This window comes from Saimiri boliviensis, chromosome 21, assembly GCF_048565385.1.
Source record: "Saimiri boliviensis isolate mSaiBol1 chromosome 21, mSaiBol1.pri, whole genome shotgun sequence".
Classification (NCBI taxonomy): domain Eukaryota; kingdom Metazoa; phylum Chordata; class Mammalia; order Primates; family Cebidae; genus Saimiri; species Saimiri boliviensis.
In genome coordinates this window covers 28,128,886-28,147,808 of record NC_133469.1, presented here as the reverse complement: position 1 = coordinate 28,147,808, position 18,923 = coordinate 28,128,886, and the positions used below count along the sequence as shown (strand labels likewise).

The window sequence follows — 18,923 nt, the reverse complement described above, 5'->3', positions numbered from 1 at the left end:
TCCATGACTTCCCTTTGCTTCTATGGTTACCCCACTGGTCCAAAGGCCAGCATCATCTTTCACAGCCTCTAGCTTTCTAAGAGGCCCCTGAAATGGTATAGATTTGTATCCATGCCCAAATCTCATGTTGGAGGAAGGGCCTGGTGGGAGGTGACTGGATCACGGGGGCGGATTGCCTCCTCGCTGTTCTCATCTTAATCTCATAGATAAAGATCCCACATTTGCTAGTACTGCTAGAGCATATAATTTTTTTCCTAAAATATGTGGACCCTGGCAGAGAGAGAGCTACAGGGCTGAGTTCAGCTGCAGAGGCCGGCTGATCAGCAAGCCTTGCCTCTTGGCTAAGTTGCCTTAGGATTTAAATTCGTGCCACAGGAAAATGACCAGGAGGCTGTTTGGGGTATCTCAGGGGCTCCTTGGAGATAGTAAACACACTTAGCAACTGTCCAATACTGGAATGCCAGAGGTCTGTGGGTTTCCGACACATACTTTGCTACCCATCTTTTGCAGAATGAGCAGGTTAGGGATGGGCCTCTTCTATGGCCTGACTGTCTCCGTCTTCTCCATGTGCCTTTTTGTTTAATGAGACATTCCTAGTGAAGGACTCAAACATATTTAATTGAATGTCTCCTTCAGCAAACCACATAAAGTAGACCAGCTACAGAGAGACCTCTGTGCGTAGCTGCCAAACCCTGGATTTTAGTATCATTATATAGAAATCGAAAGTATACAGTTGATATGTCATTTGTTTTTAAAGAACTTCATATGCATGCAGATTTCCACACTAAATTTTGCTGGTTATAGGCGGAAAAAGCATATGACTTCCAGCTCAGGCTCTGCCACTTGGAAGTTGTGCCAACTTGATCACATCATTTCCCCAACACATCACTGAAGTATCCAGTACACAGGTAGCATCCCTGGCTTAAACTAATACTAATGCTATTTATCGACTAATAGTATTCTAATCACATGATCAGAAGAGCTCAGGGAAAATTAAGCAGTAAAAATTAAACAGATAATAGATGACCATGCGCAGTGGGTCACCCCTGTAATCCCAGCACTTTGGGAGGCTGAGATGGGTGGATCTCTGGAGCCCAGGAGCCCCAGGTCAGCCTGGGCAACATGGCAAATCCTTGTCTCTATAAAAAAAAACACATAAAAATTAGCCACACGTGTTGGTACGTGTCTGTGCCTGTGTTCCTAGCTACTCAGGAGGCTGAAGGAGGAGGATGGCTTGAGCCAGGAGGTCGAGGCTGCAGTGAGCTGAGACTACACCACTGCGTTCCAGCCTGGGCCACAGAGTGAGATCCGTCTCAAAAAATAAATAAGTAGGCCGGGCGCGGTGGCTCACGCCTATAATCCCAGCACTTTGGGAGGCCGAGGCAGGAGGATCACGGGGTCAAGAGATCGAGACCATCCTGGTCAACATGGTGAAACCCCGTTTCTACTAAAAATACAAAAAATTAGCTGGGCATGGTGGCGCGTGCCTGTAATCCCAGCTACTCAGGAGGCTGAGGCAGGAGAATTGCCTGAACCCAGGAGGCGGAGGTTGCGGTGAGCCGAGATCGCGCCATTGCACTCCTGCCTGGGCAACAAGAGCGAAACTCCGTCTCAAAAAATAAATAAAAAAATAAATAAATACATAAATAAGTAACATTTTTTAAAAATAAAAGACAACATATTTGCTAGCCAGCAAATCAGCAATCCTATAGTTCCTAGTGATTAGCAGATGTTAAAGGACTGCGTTATTCCAATAAAATGTAGCTTTTCTGAATTCTTTTTTTGGGGAGGGATGATAATTATGGCTGATCTTAGAACCTGAATAATAATTTTAAAAAGGAAAACCAGCGCTAATAAGCCGGGTTTAAAAGAAAAAAAAAAAAAAAAAAAAAGACAACCAAATTTTCCCATAGAACTGATTTAGCCTTTTTCTGCTCTTTGTATCTTTTTTAAACCAAATCTCTCAGATGTCCCAAATGTTCAGAGGTGCAGAGGCTGCACTGCGTGGGCACGTGGCAGCTCCCAGCATGGGCAGACTCCAGCACCAGGAGCTGATGCCCAGACTTGCTTAGTCCGACACAGATGATGAAGTCAGCCGAAAAGACTGCCTTGCCAGTAGGTTTGTAGGTAACAGCTTTCCCCTCTACCCTAATGTCTTTCCTCTCTGGGCAGCATTTTTCTTAGGAAACCCAAGTTGAAACTGTGCAGAGGCCGTGACCCTAAGTCACCCAGGCTCCCCGTACTGCTGGCACCCTGTGACTGCACTGCCTCTTCAACAGAAAATCCAATTAGCTGTGCCAAGTCCAGTGTTGATCCCTGCTGTCTGAAAGTTTACACGGCTCTCTCACTAAAAGTCTCCACAAAGGCGTGGATAATGGATGCAGAACTCGATAGGACCCCAGGTTTTTCTTCTCTGAGGCTGGAGCTGCTCTGGCTGGAGAAGTCTTACAGATCAGATAAGACAGGGTGGAAACTGACTGTCACTGTCAATCAGGGGATCTGTCGGGGGAAGCCCTTCACGGTGACAGAAATGAACGCTTGCAAACAAAGGTAGGAACGAGAGGACAACAAAGGTGAAGTTGGCTCGCAGGTTAAGATTGTCCTCTCTACAACCTTCTGCAAGATTGCTCTACTTGCCGTGTTTTAACCCCAACCTTTGAATCCAAAGCTGCTGATTTATACAGCTTTTAACCAACTATGTTGTATTTTAGATCATTAAACATGTCGAGCAATAATTTTACAAATTATGAAATCGACTGGCAACTTTATTCATTGAAACTGACAAAAAGAAGTAATCCTAAAATGTTTTAGTTTGAGTTATGTTTTTTAATATGTTGGGGCTTTTTTATAATTACCAAATTTTTAAAGTAAGCATCCATGGTATATCTACATCCATCTTTATTGTGAAAGGGACTGCTCAGAATTTTTTTTTTTTTTATAAAAAAGGACTCTTAAAGGTGGTAATTTCTGTAACGTATTTTTTTGATATATAATGAAACATATACCTTTGCTTTCAACTTTCACAGCAGGTACATTTCTTATGCCTTGGCCCTAAATGTCAAATATAATTTATATATTCTTTCTAGGTAAATGTTGTGTGAAATCATGCTAAATACGTTTGAGAACAACTGAAAAAAACATTTAATAAATTAAAGTGAAAAGTAAAACTTGAAAGGAAATAAAAGGCACCAGACTGGAAACAAAGAAGTAAAACTGTTTTTATTCAATAGGGTTCCACACATAAAAAATCCTAATGAATACACACACACACACACACACACACACACACATACACACATGTGCATGCACACCTTACTAGAACTAAGAAGCTAGTTCAGGAAGATCACCAGATACAAGATCACTACACAAAAATTCATTCTATTTCCATATACTAGCAATGAACAACCAAAATGAAAATAAAGAAAACAATTACATTCACGATAGCACCAAAAATATTAAAATACGTAGGAATAAATTTAATGAGAAACACTAGGTCAAATATCCACATGCCAAAAAGAAACACTTGGGCCTTGCCTTTCACCATAGGCAAAAATTTACTCAAAATCTTCCACAGACCAAAATATAAGAGCTAAAACAATAAAACTGCCAGAAGAAAAACAGGAAAACCTTTGTGAATTTGGTAGGCAAAAAGCTCTTAAATATGACACCAAAGTTTGAGTCATAAAAGAAAAAGATGTATAAATTGGACTTCAAAATCAAAACCTGTGCTTCCAAAGTCACCATTAGGAAAATGAAACAGAGACTGGATTCCAGCCACCAACCAGAGGAAGATATTTGTAAAACATACATAAACAACGAATAGCGTAGATGAAGACAGTCCAACTTTCAGGATGGGTAAAAGATTTAAATAGAAATTTCACTAAAGGAGATATATAAATAACTAGTTTGCATAAACATGTTTAATATCATTAACGATTAGAGAAATACAAATCAAGACCACAATAAGACACCACTTCCCATCCATTCAGATGGATAGAATTTTTAAAAAGATAACAAGTGTTGATGAGGATATGCTAAACCTGGAATGCTCATAAATTGATGGTGGGAATGTAAAATGGTACAGCCACTTTGGAAAGCAATTTGGTAATTTCTTAAAAAGTTAAACACGAATTTGCCATACAACCCAGTAATTCTACTCCTACACAAAGACTCGAGAAATAAAAACATATGTCCATAAAATACTTGTACACAAATGTTTATAGTAGCATTGCTCATACCAGGCAAAAAATGGAAATATCCAAATGCCCATCAACTGCTGAATGAACAAAGTGTGCTCTGCAGGCTGGGTACTGTACTGTGGCTCACACCAGTAATCCAGCACTTCGGGAGGCTGAGGCGGTGTATCGCTTGAGGTCAGGAGTTCGAGACCAGCCTGGGGCAACATAGTGAGACTTCGTCTCTACTAAAAATACAGAAATTAGCTGGGCGTGATGGCATGCTCCTGCAGTTCCAGCTACTCAGGAGGCTGAGCCATGTGACTTATTTGGACCCAGGAGGTGGAGGTTGCAGTGAGCAGAGAGATTACGCCACTGCACTCCAGCTTCCAGCTTGGGTAACAGAGCAAGGCTCTGTCTCAAAAAGAAAAGAAAAGAAAAAGAGAAAAAAAAAAGTGTGCTCTGTCCATGATATGGAATGCTATTTAGCAGCAAAAAGGAATGATGTACAGATACAGCAACATGGATTAACTTCAAAAACCTTATGCTAAGTTAAAGAAGCCAGACACAAGAGATTACCAACTTTATACTGTGTAATTCCATTTTTATGAAATGTCTAGAAAAGGCAGATGGAGAGAGACAGGCAGATGAGTGTTTCGTCTGGGGCTGAGGACGGGAGCAGAGTAACAACAAACGGGCAGGAAGGATCTTTTGGAGGCGTGGAAATGTTTGTAAATTGTATTGTGGTAACGGTTGTACCGCTATAGAAATTCACCAAAATCATCAAACAATACATTTCCAATGGGTGAATGGCATATACTTGTTTTGCATTTTGAGGGTTGGTTTTTGAGACAGAGTCTTGCTCTGTTGTCCAAGCTGGAATGCAGTGGTGCAATCATGACTCACCAAAGCCCTGCAAAATTAGCTGGGTGTGGTGGTACACACCTGAAATCCCAGCTACTCAGGAGGCTGAGGCACGAGAACTGCTTGAACCTGGAGGTGGACGTTGCAGTGAGCAGAGATGATGCCACTGCATTCCAGGCTGAGTGACAGAGCGAGACTCTGTCCCAAAACATAAGTTAAAAAAAAGAAATGTTTTAATGTTTAAAATGATATCATTAAGAAACAGAAAGAAAAGTCCAGAATGTGGAACATTCTGCAACACACTGGACTCAGTTTCTTCCGTAAGTCAATTACCTGTGCATGTGGGAGGGGGGGCAATGCAGGGGAACTGTTCTAGATTACAAGAAATATTATCGCCAATTACAAGAACAGTATTTGAATGTTGATTCAAATCGAGAGTAAAAAAAGAAAAGTAAGACAATCAGAGAAATCTAACAATAAACTCGGTATTAGGGTACACTAAGAATCATGGTAAATTACATGTTTGGGGTAAAGGAATTGTGGTTGTATAAGAAAGCATGCATACTTTTTAGAGATGCACATAGAACTAAATGTTGTGGCTACTTTGTTCATTACTTCAGCAACCACAAAAAAAGAGGAGATGGGAAAACAGTGTCTGGCAAAACGGTGAAACAGATCAAATGTAGGTGATGCAAACATATGTGTGTATATGTATATATACACACACACATACATATACATACATATGGGGTAATTATTCTAGTCTAGTTGTTTTTAACATAAACAATTTCATTTAAGAGCTGCCATTCAGTGAGCATCTGCTGAGAGCCAATCGTCATGTTAAGGGCTTCCTGCGCACCACCAGCTCAATCCTCTCAACAGCCTCATGGTTCAGAACCATTATTATCCCTCCTATTATGGTTGAAAAGTAATGAAAGAACCACCACTTCCGGGTGTAGCCAAAGAATCTGCCAGTTCGGCAAAGACTCAGGGGCCAAGTAAATGAAAGACTACCAGGGTTTTCATCTGGAAAACGATTTTTACCGGTTGGCCACAGTACACACTGGAGGGCGGTCCTCAAGTCCTATGGTTGATCCTGTGTGTCAGGGACACTTGGTAGGTAATAAAAGAGGGAAAAGGAGGCAGAGAGAGGGTGAAACAGAACAAGACAACCAGCGAAACAATGAGGGAAGAGGGAATGGAAGACGGCGAGGGGAAATAGGAAGGCAGGAATGCATGGGCTCAGTGACGGAAGGCACAGTGGAACCTGGAAAACGAAGACCCGGAGTGCCAGACACATATACTCCCACCATGGCCCACCTTCCACTGTCCCCCAATCCCCGAGACCAGGCAGAAAGTGAGACTACTACAGAAGAAAACAAAGACCAGGCCCACGGCACAAGACAGCTCTGTCAACATGTAATTACAGATGGTGATGTGTGCTCTCCCTAAGCTGCCAACCAGCCACTGTTCTTTCCTGTAACCATGACGTTCCCAAGCTCACAAATTGAAGGGAAGAAAAGAAGAAATTATTTATTTAAACAGTGTTTAACAGCTGGAGATAAAATTCACAGCCCATCAGCACCCAGTGAGGCAGCTCTCGGGGAAGAATCTGCAGCTGAGATACTGGACCACAGTAACGCCACTGGGTGCCCGGGTCAGAGCCTCCCGGCGCCAGGGTCAGGAAAGGCTTTAATCCAAACAACGGGACATACACATCTGGGGGTGCCGTATGTATATTTGGGGGGACTGCAGACAGGAAAGGAGATACAGAAGGGAGAGAGAAGAACGGAAACACAAAAGGAGAATCCTCGATGCATTTCAGAAACTGGAATGGCAGTTTCTGAAGAGGAAAGCAGACTGATGTTCTGATCCATGCAACCACCAGAATGAACCTTGAAGGCCTCATGCTGAGGATGCATAAGGCCACACAGGGTATGCTGCCCGTCCTGTGGCGTGTCCAACATAAGCAAATCCACGGAGGCAGAAACCCGATTTGTGGTTGCCAGGAGCGGAGGGAGGGTGGAGTGGAGAAGGACCGCTAATGGGTACAAGTTCTTTTTGGGGTGATGAAAACATTCTAAAATTAGATAGTGCAGATGGTTGTATGACGGTGAATACACAAAAGTCACTCAACTGTTTACTTTCAATGTGTGGGTTGTATGCCACATGAAATACACCTCAATCAATCCACAAGAAATAAATTGAAAAAAATTTTAACTAGCAAATGAAAAGATAAATCATTCCTTTTCCCTCCGCTCCCAGAGATACAGAGTTTCTCTCTCTTGTTATCAGGAGTTTTATTTTGTTTCTTAGTACAAAATCAGAAGCAACGGAGAACATCTGTGCGGCTCATAGCTAACCACACACCATGAAAATAACGAGAAGCCGTGAGAACTAATGATATGAAAGCCAAACGCTTTCATCTGTTCCCCAACCAACCCCTGAGGAGCAGGCAAAGACCAGTCGCTTTCCACACGCAGCCCTCGGGCACAGACAGACCACATGTCATCTGCTTTTCCAAATCACCGCATCCACCTTTTCCTCGCTGTACTACATGGGTGATCAAAGAATCTCTACCTGCCGAAGACCGCCTTCATAGACAGGCTCATTTTTGTAAACCAGAGAAAGTGGTTTACAAAACTCCAAAGACTTTCTGCACCAGTTTCTACTGGTAATTATTTCATTATTTACTGGTTATTATTTTATTATCAGAGAAAAAAAGAAGTGGGAATCAGAACAAGTCACTTCACCTCCCTGTGTCTACGTCTCCTCAGCAAACAAAAGGGCAAGCCCAGAAATATCTCGAAGAATACGCAGTCTGGAAGGGATCTATCGGTCTACGTCTATCAATCATGGAAACACAGCACAAATTAAGTTCTAGGGAACTTTAATTTCTTGGAATTTTCATGAAGTAATTTCCTCCAGCCATAAAATAATTTTAAAACTATGACGCACAGCTCCCCAGCAAACCACCTCAGTAACCCCAGGAGGCAGGCAACACGCAAGGAAAGAAAGAGGTATCCTGTTTTCTTCCATTCAGCACTGCTGATTTCATGTAAAAATCCTAGAACTGCTCATCTCCCAAGAGCTTATCATAGAACTTGTTACTAGGAATATAAGCCATCATTAAATACCTTATTAATTACATGAAATTTCCTTTATTCCCAGCTGCAGCTATAGAGGATATAACACATCGGGGGGATACATTCATACATTAGCAGAGCATTGCCCAGTTTCATCACTAAAATTACAGTATGCCAAATGAACAAGCAGGACTCACCAATTTTCTGATTGAAAATCTTGTCAAAGGTTATTTCGTTTCTCTCTGCGAGATACTTCTGCATCACACTCCGGATACTGGAAGGGAAGAGTGACACGTTTTAACAATACAACCTGCATAGTGAGTAACCGTCCGCACAATGAAAGAGATATGGGTGTCTTGACTCAAAGATACCAGCTTTACAAGGTACCCTTCCTACACGAAATGCAGACTAGCCTAAAAGCTGGAAACGCCAGAGCCTTAGCCACCATCCCCTCCTGCGACACAGGGCCAACCTTACTCATAGAAACTCAACTGCAGAAAATAAGGGATTTGAAAACCCACGCTCAATGTATCTGCTCTCCAAAATACTCACAAAGGTGTCCGCACGCACCGACACGTGCACACAACACGCACCCTACATGCACTGCACACACCACACATGCGTGTGCCTCCCGACCACAGGATTCTGCTACTCCAAAACTGGGCTTCTTTCTAAAGCAAGAGCAAACGTTCCCTAGACAGATTAAGATTTTTAAAAATCATATTTCTGTACGCCAACAATAAAGCACCAAAAAATAATTAAAAAGATTTAGCTTGCCACAAAATAAAAACATCAAATACTTTGAAATTATTCTTTCAAAATATGTGCAAGAACTTTATGGGGAAAATTACAAATTGTATTGGGAGAAATTAAAGAGGACCTGAATAGGAAGATATACCACAGTTAAAAACAGAGAAATTTAGTGCTGTAAAAGTTCAAAGTCTATCCAAATTTATCTATGAAATCAATATCATCCCCATCAACATTCCAATAGGGTTTTTCTTAGAACCTAGAAATAAGTAAGCTTTAAAATTTATACAAAAAATACAGGATCAAGAATAGCCAAAACCCTTCTGAAGAAAGAGAATAAAGATACTTGGGCTTATTATGAAGTTAAAATAATAAAGACAGGATAAACCAGGAAATAGAAGAGAGTGAAGAAACTGAGTCACACATACATTCGATCTGACATATAATAGAAGTAGGCCAGAAAAATGGGGGAAAGGATGGATAATTCAGTAAATGAACCCCGAAAGTGATCATCCAAATGGAAAAAGTAGAAAACTGAATCTCTATCATCCACTCATGGTGACAGTTAACAATAACTTAGCATTTTTTTTTTTTACTTTTTAAAACAAATTAAAGCATAATTTATATATAATTAAATGCATACTTAAAGTATATTGCTAGCCAGGCAAGGTGGCTTACATCTATAATCTCAGCACTTTGGGAGGCCAAGGCAAATGGATCACCTGAGGTCAGGAGTTCGAGACCAGCCTGGACAACACTGTAAAATCCCATCTCTACTAAAAATACAAAAATTAGCTGGGTATAGTGGCAGGTGTCTGTAGTCCTAGCTACTAGCTGCGGCAGGAGAATCTCTTGAACCTGGGAGGCAGAGGTTGCAGTGAGCCGAGATCATGCCACGGCTTAAGGGACAGAACGAGACTCCATTTCAAAAAAAAAAAAAAAAAGTATGCTGTTAAATGTGCTTCTGACAAACATATACACCTATGTAACTACTATGTTAAGATACAGGATATTTCCATTGCCCCAAAAAGCACCCCTTTACAATCAACCTTCCTGTGTTCTAGAATCCAGGCAACTGTTGATCTGCTTTCTGTTAACATAGATTGCATGTTCCAGTTCTAGAATGTTATATAAAATCAAATTATACAATATGTTGTCTGTTGTGGCTGGCTTCTTTTGTTTGATATAAGGCAGCTCCATCCATATTGCTATGTGCATAAGTATTTTGTTCCTTTCTAATGCCAAATAGCATGGTATTGTATGAATATTCCATAATCTGTTTACTCGGCCATCTGTTGACAGACATTTGGGTTGTTTCCCATCTGGGGCTACTAGAAACAAAGGTGCTTTTGTTTTGATTTTTCACAGGTAAATGCCAGGCAGTGAAATTGTTGGTCATATGGAAAATCATATTTAACATGATGAAAACCTGACGGACGGTATCACAAACCGGTGGCACCATTTTACGATCCCACCAGCAACATGTGATAGTTTCAGCTGCTCCTCGTCCTTGTCAACACTTGGGTTGTAAGTCTTTACATTTTAGGACTGTGCGCGGTGGCTTATGCCTGTAATCCCACCACTCTGGGAGGCTGAGGCAGGCGAATCACGAGGCAAAACCCCGTCTCTATTAAAAATACCAAAAAATAGCTGGATGTAGTATGGTGGGCGCCTGTAATGCCAGCCACTCGGGAGGCTGAGGCAGGAGAATCCTTGAACCCCAGAGGCAGAGACTGCACAGAGCTGAGATCTTGCCACTGCACTCCAGCCCTAGCGACAAAGAGACCCTGTCTCAAAAAAAAAAAAACAAAAAAAAATTTAGCCACTCCGTTGGGTGTGTAGTAGTATCTTATTATACTTTGTATTTTAATTTGCATTTCCCTAATGAATAATGATGTTGAGCATGTTTGTACATGATTATTGGAATTCTCTCTTCCTTTTGGCGGTGTGCAGACAAATCTTTTGTCTACCTTTTAATTGAGTTGTCTTATTATTCAGTTGTACAACTTCTTTACATACTCCAGAAATAAGCATGATGTCAGATTTATGTGATGCTCAGATTTTCTCCCAGTTAGCACCTCAGCTCTTCATTTTCTTCAAGGGGTCCTTCTAAGAGCAGAGGTATTTCCTTGATGAGTTCCAATGTATTGACATTTCTTTGATGAACAGTATGTGCTAAGAAGTTTTTCATGCCTCAAGGTCATGAAGATTACAAGCTATACTTTCCTGTAGAAGTTTTAAAGTTTTAGCTTTTGTGTAAACAAATGGTCTAATATCCATCTCAGGTTAATTTTTGGGTAGAGTACAAGATAGAAATCAAAGTTCTTTTTCTTATAATATTTACTTGTTGTGGTATTACTTGCTGAAAAGACGCCCTTCTTTCTCTTTTCTCCATTAAATTATCTCAGCACATTTGTCGGTTCAGCACTAGATACACGCAGGTCTATCTCTGGACCATCCTGTTACATTGATCTGCATGTCTATCCTTCGACACACATTGTATTATCTCATTGCTTCTTTTCTAACTTAAGTTGGATCAATGAATTTAAATTATTTCTAATGCAACCAATTAAAATTATACAGTTCCCTCTAGGCATTGATTTAACTGTATCTCACAAATACTGACACATTCTATTTTCATTTTCATTCTATTCTAATGATTTTCTCATTTCCCTTGAGATTTCTTCCTTGACCTATGAGTCACTGCGACATGTGTTGCTTCATTTCCAAATACTTGGAGATTTCCAGTTATCCTTCTGTTATTACTCTAATTCTTTGATGGTCAGGACATATTTTGAATAACTCAATTCTTTGAAGCTTTGCTGATATGAGTTTTATTGCCTAGAATACGATCTATTGTTTTGAGTAGTTCACGTGCACTTAAAGGGAGCGTGTACCCTGCTGTTGGATACACTGATTCGGAAGTGTCAACTGGGGCGAGTTGTTAATAGTGCTGGTTAGATTTTTCTCTGTCCTTACTGATTTTCTGTCTATTTTTTCTATAAATTACTGAGAGAGGAATGTTGAAACCGTTAACTATAACTGTAAATCCATTTCTCTTTTCAATTCGGTTTTCGTTATATATTTTACTGCTCTGTTAAGTACATGAACATTTAAGAACAGTGTTGTGCTTGCCTGATGAAATGACCCCATGGTCTTTACAAAATGTACCTTTTTAATGCCTGTTCATAATCTTTGTTAATTCTATTTCGTCAGATATTAATCAAATCATTGCAGGTTTCTTTTGGTTAGTGCTTACACAGTATTATCTTTGCCTATCTTTTTACCTTTAAGGATTTATATCTTCATATTTAAAGTAAGTTTCTAGTTCACAACAGAGTCATCCCTTGGTATACAAGCCATGGGTTCCAGGACCCGTCTCAGATCCCAAAACCCTAGGATGCTCAATCCCTTATATGAAATGGTGTAATATCTACAGAAAACTGACACATATCCTCTTGAATAGTTTCAATCATCTTTAGGTTACTTATAAGACCTAATGCAATGTAAATGCTATGTAAATAGTTGTTATGCTGGATTGCTTTTTATTTCTATTTTTATTGTTGTATTGTTATTTTTCATTGTTTCTTTCCTTCCAAATATTTTGATTTGTGGTTGGTTGAACACTCAGATACAACCCACAGGTATGGCCGGGCATGGTGGCTCACGCTTGTAATCCCAGCACTTTGGGAGGCTGAGGTGGGTGGATCATCTGAGGTCTGGAGCTCTAGACCAGCCTGGACAACATGGTGAAACTCCATCTCTACTATAAACACAAAACTTGCTGGCAGTCGCCTGTAATCCCAGCTACTCAGGAGGCTGAGGCAGGAGAATCACTTGAACCTGGGAGGCAGAGACTGCCGTGAGCCGACCGCGCCACTGCACTCCAGCCTGGGTGACAGAGCGAGATTCCGTCTCAAAAAAAAAAAAAAAAAAAAAAAACATTACAGATAGGTCAGCCGACAGTAGCAACAGATATGGACAGCCGACTTTATAGCCGGCTCTTGCTTTTCCGCCCCACCTGATAATCTCTGTCTTTTAGCTGAAGTGTTTAAACAATCTGCATATTTCTGTTAGGTAGATACATGTATGTGAATTAGCTAGATCATATGGTAAATATGTTTTAGCATAACTTTTTTAAAAACTGCCAAACTACCTTCTATTGGAGCTATATCCTTTCAGATTCCCACCAGCAATACAGAATTCCTGTTTCTCCTTGAACATACTTATTTTCTGAATTTTTTTTTTAACCCATTTTAGTGGGTGTCAAATAGCATCACATTGCGGTTTTAATTTCCATTTCCCTAATGAGTAATGATACTAAGCATTTTTTCATATGCTTATTAGCTATTCGTGTAACTTCTACAGTGAATTGGCTATTTAAATATTTTGCCCATTCTGAAGAGGACTGGTAACTTCACATGCAAGTGCTGCGTTCTTTACATATTCCGGATACAAGTTATTTACCATACATGTGATTTTCAAATATGTTCCCAGAGTCTATAATTTGTCTTTGTACTTGCTTAGTGGTGTCTTTAAAGGACAAGTTTGAAATTTTTGATTAAACCCAATTCATCAGTATTTTTCTTTTATGGATTGTGCTTCATGGTGTCAGAGCTAAGAATTCTTTGCCTAACCCAATGTCACTAAGACTTTTTCTTAGGCTTTCTTCTAGAAGTGTTACAGTTTTAGCTTTTGTAGAAGTGTTATAGTTTTAGCTCAGAAATGCAGATTTATGATCAATTTTGAGTTATTCTGGGAGTATGGTGGGAGGTAAATATCTAAGGGTTTTTGGGTTTTGTCTTTATTTTTGCATATGGATATCCAATTTTTCTAGCATCATCTTACTGAAATTCCTATCACTTCCCCCACTGAATGGTCTTGGCATTTTTTCAAAAATCAATTACTGTAAATGCTAGGATGTCTCACCTCTATATTCTGTTCCATTATCGATGTTCTTTACGCCAGCGTAACACTATGTTGGTGATGACGGCTCTACCGTAAGTGATGAGACCAGTCTAAGTCCTCTTCGTTCTTTTTTCAAAATTGTGTTGCCTATTCTGCTTGGATTTCAAAAGGGACTGCAGTGAATCTATAGGTCAGTATGGGAAGAACTGCCATCTTTTTTTTTTTTTTTTGACACGGGGTCTCACTCTGTTGCCCAGGCTGGAGTATAGTGAAGAGGTCATGGCTCATTGCAGCCTCAACCCACTGGGCTCAAGCAGTTCTCCCACCTCAGACTCCCAAGTAGCTGGGAACGCATGTGCATGCCACTGTGCCCAGCTAATTTCTATAATTTTTTTTGTAGACACCGGGTCTCACCATATTGCCCAGGTTGGTCTTGAACTCATGGGCTCCTCAAGTGATCCTCCTGGCTCAGACTCCCAAAGTGCTGGGATTACTCCAGAGTGCTGGGCTCACGGTGCGCACCACCGAGCCAGGACGAGAACTGCCGTCTGAATAACATTGAACCTGCTTTCATCTGTACTGTTCCTGTTTTCCTCTTTTCTTGCCTTCTTCTTCTTATGATTCAATTTTTATCTCCCCTACTAGATTATTTTAACTCTTTTCTTTTTTTTTTTTTCCCCCTTAGGAGCTGCTCTAGGGTTTACAGTACACATCTCTACTTACCATAATCTACCTCTAAATAAACATTTTACATTTCCATGTCCTCTCTCTGATTTGTGCTATTATTGTCACATGCTTTCTTCCTACGTGTTCTAAACCTCCCAATGTATTCTTATTGTTTTGGCTTTAGACGTGCAATGCCTCTACCTTCAGTGGCCTTTATATTATTGTGGGTGCTCTGTAATTTCTTTGTAGAGATTCAAGTGTCCCCTGGTACCATACGCCTTCTATCCAACACATCTTCTCCACCATCTCTTGTAGTGCAGGTTAACTAGCAATGAATTCTCCCAGCTCTTCTTGGTCTAAAAAGTCTTTATTGTGCCTTTAGTTGTAAAAGATACTTGTGCTGGGTATAGGATCCTGGGTCGGCAGGTTTGTTTTGTTTCCTCATGGCCCTTACTGTCACTCCACCGTCTTCTGCCTGCATAGGTTATGTAAGAATTGTGCTCTAATTTGTATCTTCGTTCCTCTGTACGTGCATTTTGTTTTGATCTAGCTGCCTTTCTTTATCCAGCTTCTTTAAGAATTTCTCTTCATTGTTGGTCAGTAGTTTAACTATAATGCATCTAGAGGTATGATTTCTCTCCCTACCTTGACTCTGCTTGAGGTTCTCTGAACGTTTTTTAAACTTTATTAATTGACACATAATAATTGTACATATTCAGGGGGTGCAATGTGATATTTTGAGACATACAATGCATAGTGATCAGATCAGAGTAATTAGCATACCCATTATCTCAAACATTTATCATTTCTTTGTGATGGGAATATTCAATGTCCTCCTTCTAGCTCACTGAAATCATGTATGAGTGTTAACTACAGTCACCCTACAGTGCTATAGAACACTACAATGTATGCTATCTAGCTTAGCTAGCTATCATTTTATACCCTTTAACAAATGTCTTCCTTCCCCACCCTTTCTCCTACCCTTCCCAGTTTTCTATCTCTGCTTTTGGAAAATTCTCAGCCATTTTCTCTTTGTGTATTTTTTTAGTTGGCTCCTTCTCTTCTCTTTCTTATATTTCACTTACTCTTATGTTAGAACATTTGATATTGCCCTACAACTTTTAGACATGGAACAGGAGAGCATACTCATAAATCCAAAACTAAAAATATAATCTATAGAAATACATATGTATAATAAAACCATACATTTCTGAAAGGCAGGGAAATGCATAATGTGCAGTTATGAGTGGTTGCCTACAGGGAGAAGAAAGCAACACAGGCCGGGAGATGGAATGAATGGGGAAGGAACTCACAGCAGAAGGAAGTTATTCTCTGTATCCTGTTCTCATGCTGGTACTAGAAGTGCTTATAATATGATTTAAAATGAATTAATGAATGATTCCATGACTACAAAATAAAGGCCATGCATAAATTAATGAGAGCGTATCATGAATCAAGTACAATGATTAAATTCTGTGAATATAAGTCCAGCCCTTGAGCCATGGTAAGTATTAAGTCAATTATGAGTCTTGATAAAGACATGGATGAAGAGGAAGGGTTAACTTTTCAAACAAGTTACAAGACATGCTAAAACTCTGCCAGGGATGGCCCTATCACTAACTGTAATAGTACGTAAGATTAACCCGTTACTTGCCTCGGCATTTAATTAAACCTAGCTATCATAAGTCACTCATAGTACTCAAAGAAAATCTATGAAAAAATCTTCATGACTAGCCCAAGCAAAGACTTTAGACATGAGGGCAAAAACATGAACAACAGGAGAAAACCTGATAAATTCATTTCATCAAAATTAAAACCTCCTGCTCCTGAAAAGACACTCAAGAGGGTGAAAAAACAAGCCACGTGCTGAGAGAAAACCCTAGCAAATCATCTATCTAATTGAGGACCTGGACCCAACATTAACAAAGATCCTTTAACGCTCAAGAATAAGAAAATAACCCAATAAAAAATGAGCAAATGATCTGAACAGTCACTTCAAAGACGATATGTGGGTGGCAAACGATCGTAAGAAAAGTTGTTCAACATCATTAGTCATTAGGAAAAGGCAAATTAAAATCACAAAAAGATCCCACTTCATAGCTATTAGAATGGCTACAATTAGAAAAGACCATACTGGTCGGGCGTGGTGGCTCACACCTATAGTCTCAGCACTATGAGAGGCCAAGGTGAGAGGATCACAAGGTCAGGAGTTTGAGACCAGCATGACCAACATGGTAAAACCCTCGTCTCTACTAAAAACAAACAAACAAAAATTAGCCAGGCATGGTGGCGCACACCTGTAATCCCAGCTACTCAAGAGGCTGAGCCAGAAGAACTGCTGGAACCCAGGAGGCGAAAGTTACAGTGAGCTGAGATCATGCCACTGCCCTCCAGCTGGGGCGACAGAGCGAGACTCTGTCTCTGAAAAAAAAAAAAAAAAAACACCACACCAAACACTGGGAGGAATGAATAACTGGAATTCTCATACACTGCTAGTGGAAATGTAAAATAGAGCAAACACTTTGGAAAACATTTTGGCAGCTTCTTAGAAAGTAAACTATACCTACCATATAATAAATTCGTTCCATTTTTAGGTATATAGCTGAGAGAAATGAAAGCATATACCCATACAAAGATTTACACATGGATATTCTTAGCAGCTTTATCTGTGATGGTCAAAAGCCGGAAGCAACACAGTGGCCACAACAGGTGAATGACTAAGTAAACTTGGGTATCACTATCATGAAAGAATACTCGGCAACAAAAGGAATGAACTATGAATATCTTTCAAAACACAGATGGATCTCAGAATAACTGTGCTGAATTAAAGAAGCCAGACACCGCCCCTGCCCCCCCATGCCCCCGCCCCACCATCCAAAAAAAAAAAAAGTCCACAGCATTTGATTGCAAAGAGGCAGGAGCAAACTTTTAAGGATGGTGCATGTGGTATAATAAAAAAGATATTTAGTCTATGTCTCTGGTTCCTGACACAGAGCTCCAAACACGCTTGTAATTTCCTGATGGATAGGAGGGCCTCTTATTCCTAAGGAGCCCTTTTCAGCTGTACCTGAGTTTATGCTAATGAGCTGACTCTTGGTGGGCTTTTAGATAGCTCAATATTGAGGCTGGTTGCCAGAGGAAGCAAAAGTGTGACTAGATGATTAAGACTTTCAGCCTCTTCCCCTGACCTTAGGGAGGCTGGGGATTGAGTTCTGTCATCAACACCCAAAGCTTTCTGCAATCAAGCCTACTTTGCTTAAAAACTCTTGAAGAGTTTGGAGAGTTTTCGGGTTGGTAAACACATCATTTGATGGGAAGGTGCACTCAGAGAGGGCACAGAAGCTCTGCTCTCTACGCCTCCCTGCAAGACCCTGCACCGTGTACCTCTTCCATTTTGCTATTCCTGAGCTATATCTTTCATAATAAAACTAACCATATGGATAGCATTTTTCTGAGTTCTGTGAGTCGTTCTAGTGACATAGCACACTGGAGGGGATGGTCATGGGAGCCCGTGAATTTGTGGTCAGCCAGGCAGAAGTATGGGAGACTGGGAACCCCATTCCTAGCTGGCATCTGATTTGGGGCAGTCTTGTGGGAATGAGCACTTAACCCAGCAGTGAGGAGGGGTCTTTGCCAACTTAAGGTGCTGTCAGAATCCAATTGAATTGTAGAACGCCCAGTTGGTAAGATAATTGAGACATTCATTATCTTAATTTTGGTAATGGTTTTGCCAATGTAGACAAACTCACCAAACTGTGCACTTGAAATATGTTGTTTATCTCAGGTTAATTACACCTCAATAAACCTATTTGTCTGTTTAATTACACCATTGGGAAGCGGTAGGCAACACCTTGAGTGTGGGAAACTACACAACAAAATGACCTGATATCTTTAACCAAAAAAATCTCAGGAAAAAATAATGATAGTGGAGAAATGTATAGGTCAAAAAAGACTCAAAATAAATAGCAATCAGGCATAACGTATGAACCTTACTTAAAAACACAATGCAAGTAAAAAAGTATTACTTAAAAAAAAAATAGAGAAATGAGAATGTGCATTCACTGTTTGATAATATTAAGGGAGCATTTTTTTTTTTTTTTTTTTTTAGCAGTGGCATTGTATTCCACTTTCACTTTTGTATTGTGAAAGAGTTCTACCTTTTTGGAATGCATATAGTAATGTTTACAGATGAAACGATATACATACAGTCTCTAGACATGCTTCAAAATAATCTAAGGGAGAGAGGAGGTATAGATGAAACAGCATTAGCTATGTATTTAATACGGTTTGACTGTGCCCTCTTCCAAATCTCCTCTTGAATTGCAGCTACTCTAATTCCCACATGTTGTGGGAGGGACCCAGCGGGAGGTCATTGAATCAGGGAGGTGGATCCTTCCCATGTTGTTTTCATGATGGTGAATGAATCTCACGAGATCTGATGGTTTTCTAAAGAGCAGCTCTTCTGCACACGCTC

At 40.2% G+C, this 18,923-nt stretch overlaps 1 protein-coding gene across 3 annotated transcripts in view; it reads right to left on the bottom strand.

The window, feature by feature from the left end:
* The window catches only part of GRK3 (G protein-coupled receptor kinase 3), a 144,195-nt gene that overhangs the window by 99,086 nt on the left and 26,186 nt on the right, over positions 1–18,923 (bottom strand). For 2 of the 3 annotated variants that reach the window (XM_074390769.1, XM_039462500.2), the window contains exon 2: positions 8,323–8,399. In XM_074390769.1, coding sequence (XP_074246870.1) covers positions 8,323–8,386 — 64 coding nt within the window. In that variant the 5' untranslated portion in view covers positions 8,387–8,399. Of the gene's footprint in view, positions 1–8,322; positions 8,404–18,923 lie in introns of those variants that run through there. The other variant, XM_074390771.1, reaches the window with a different exon arrangement.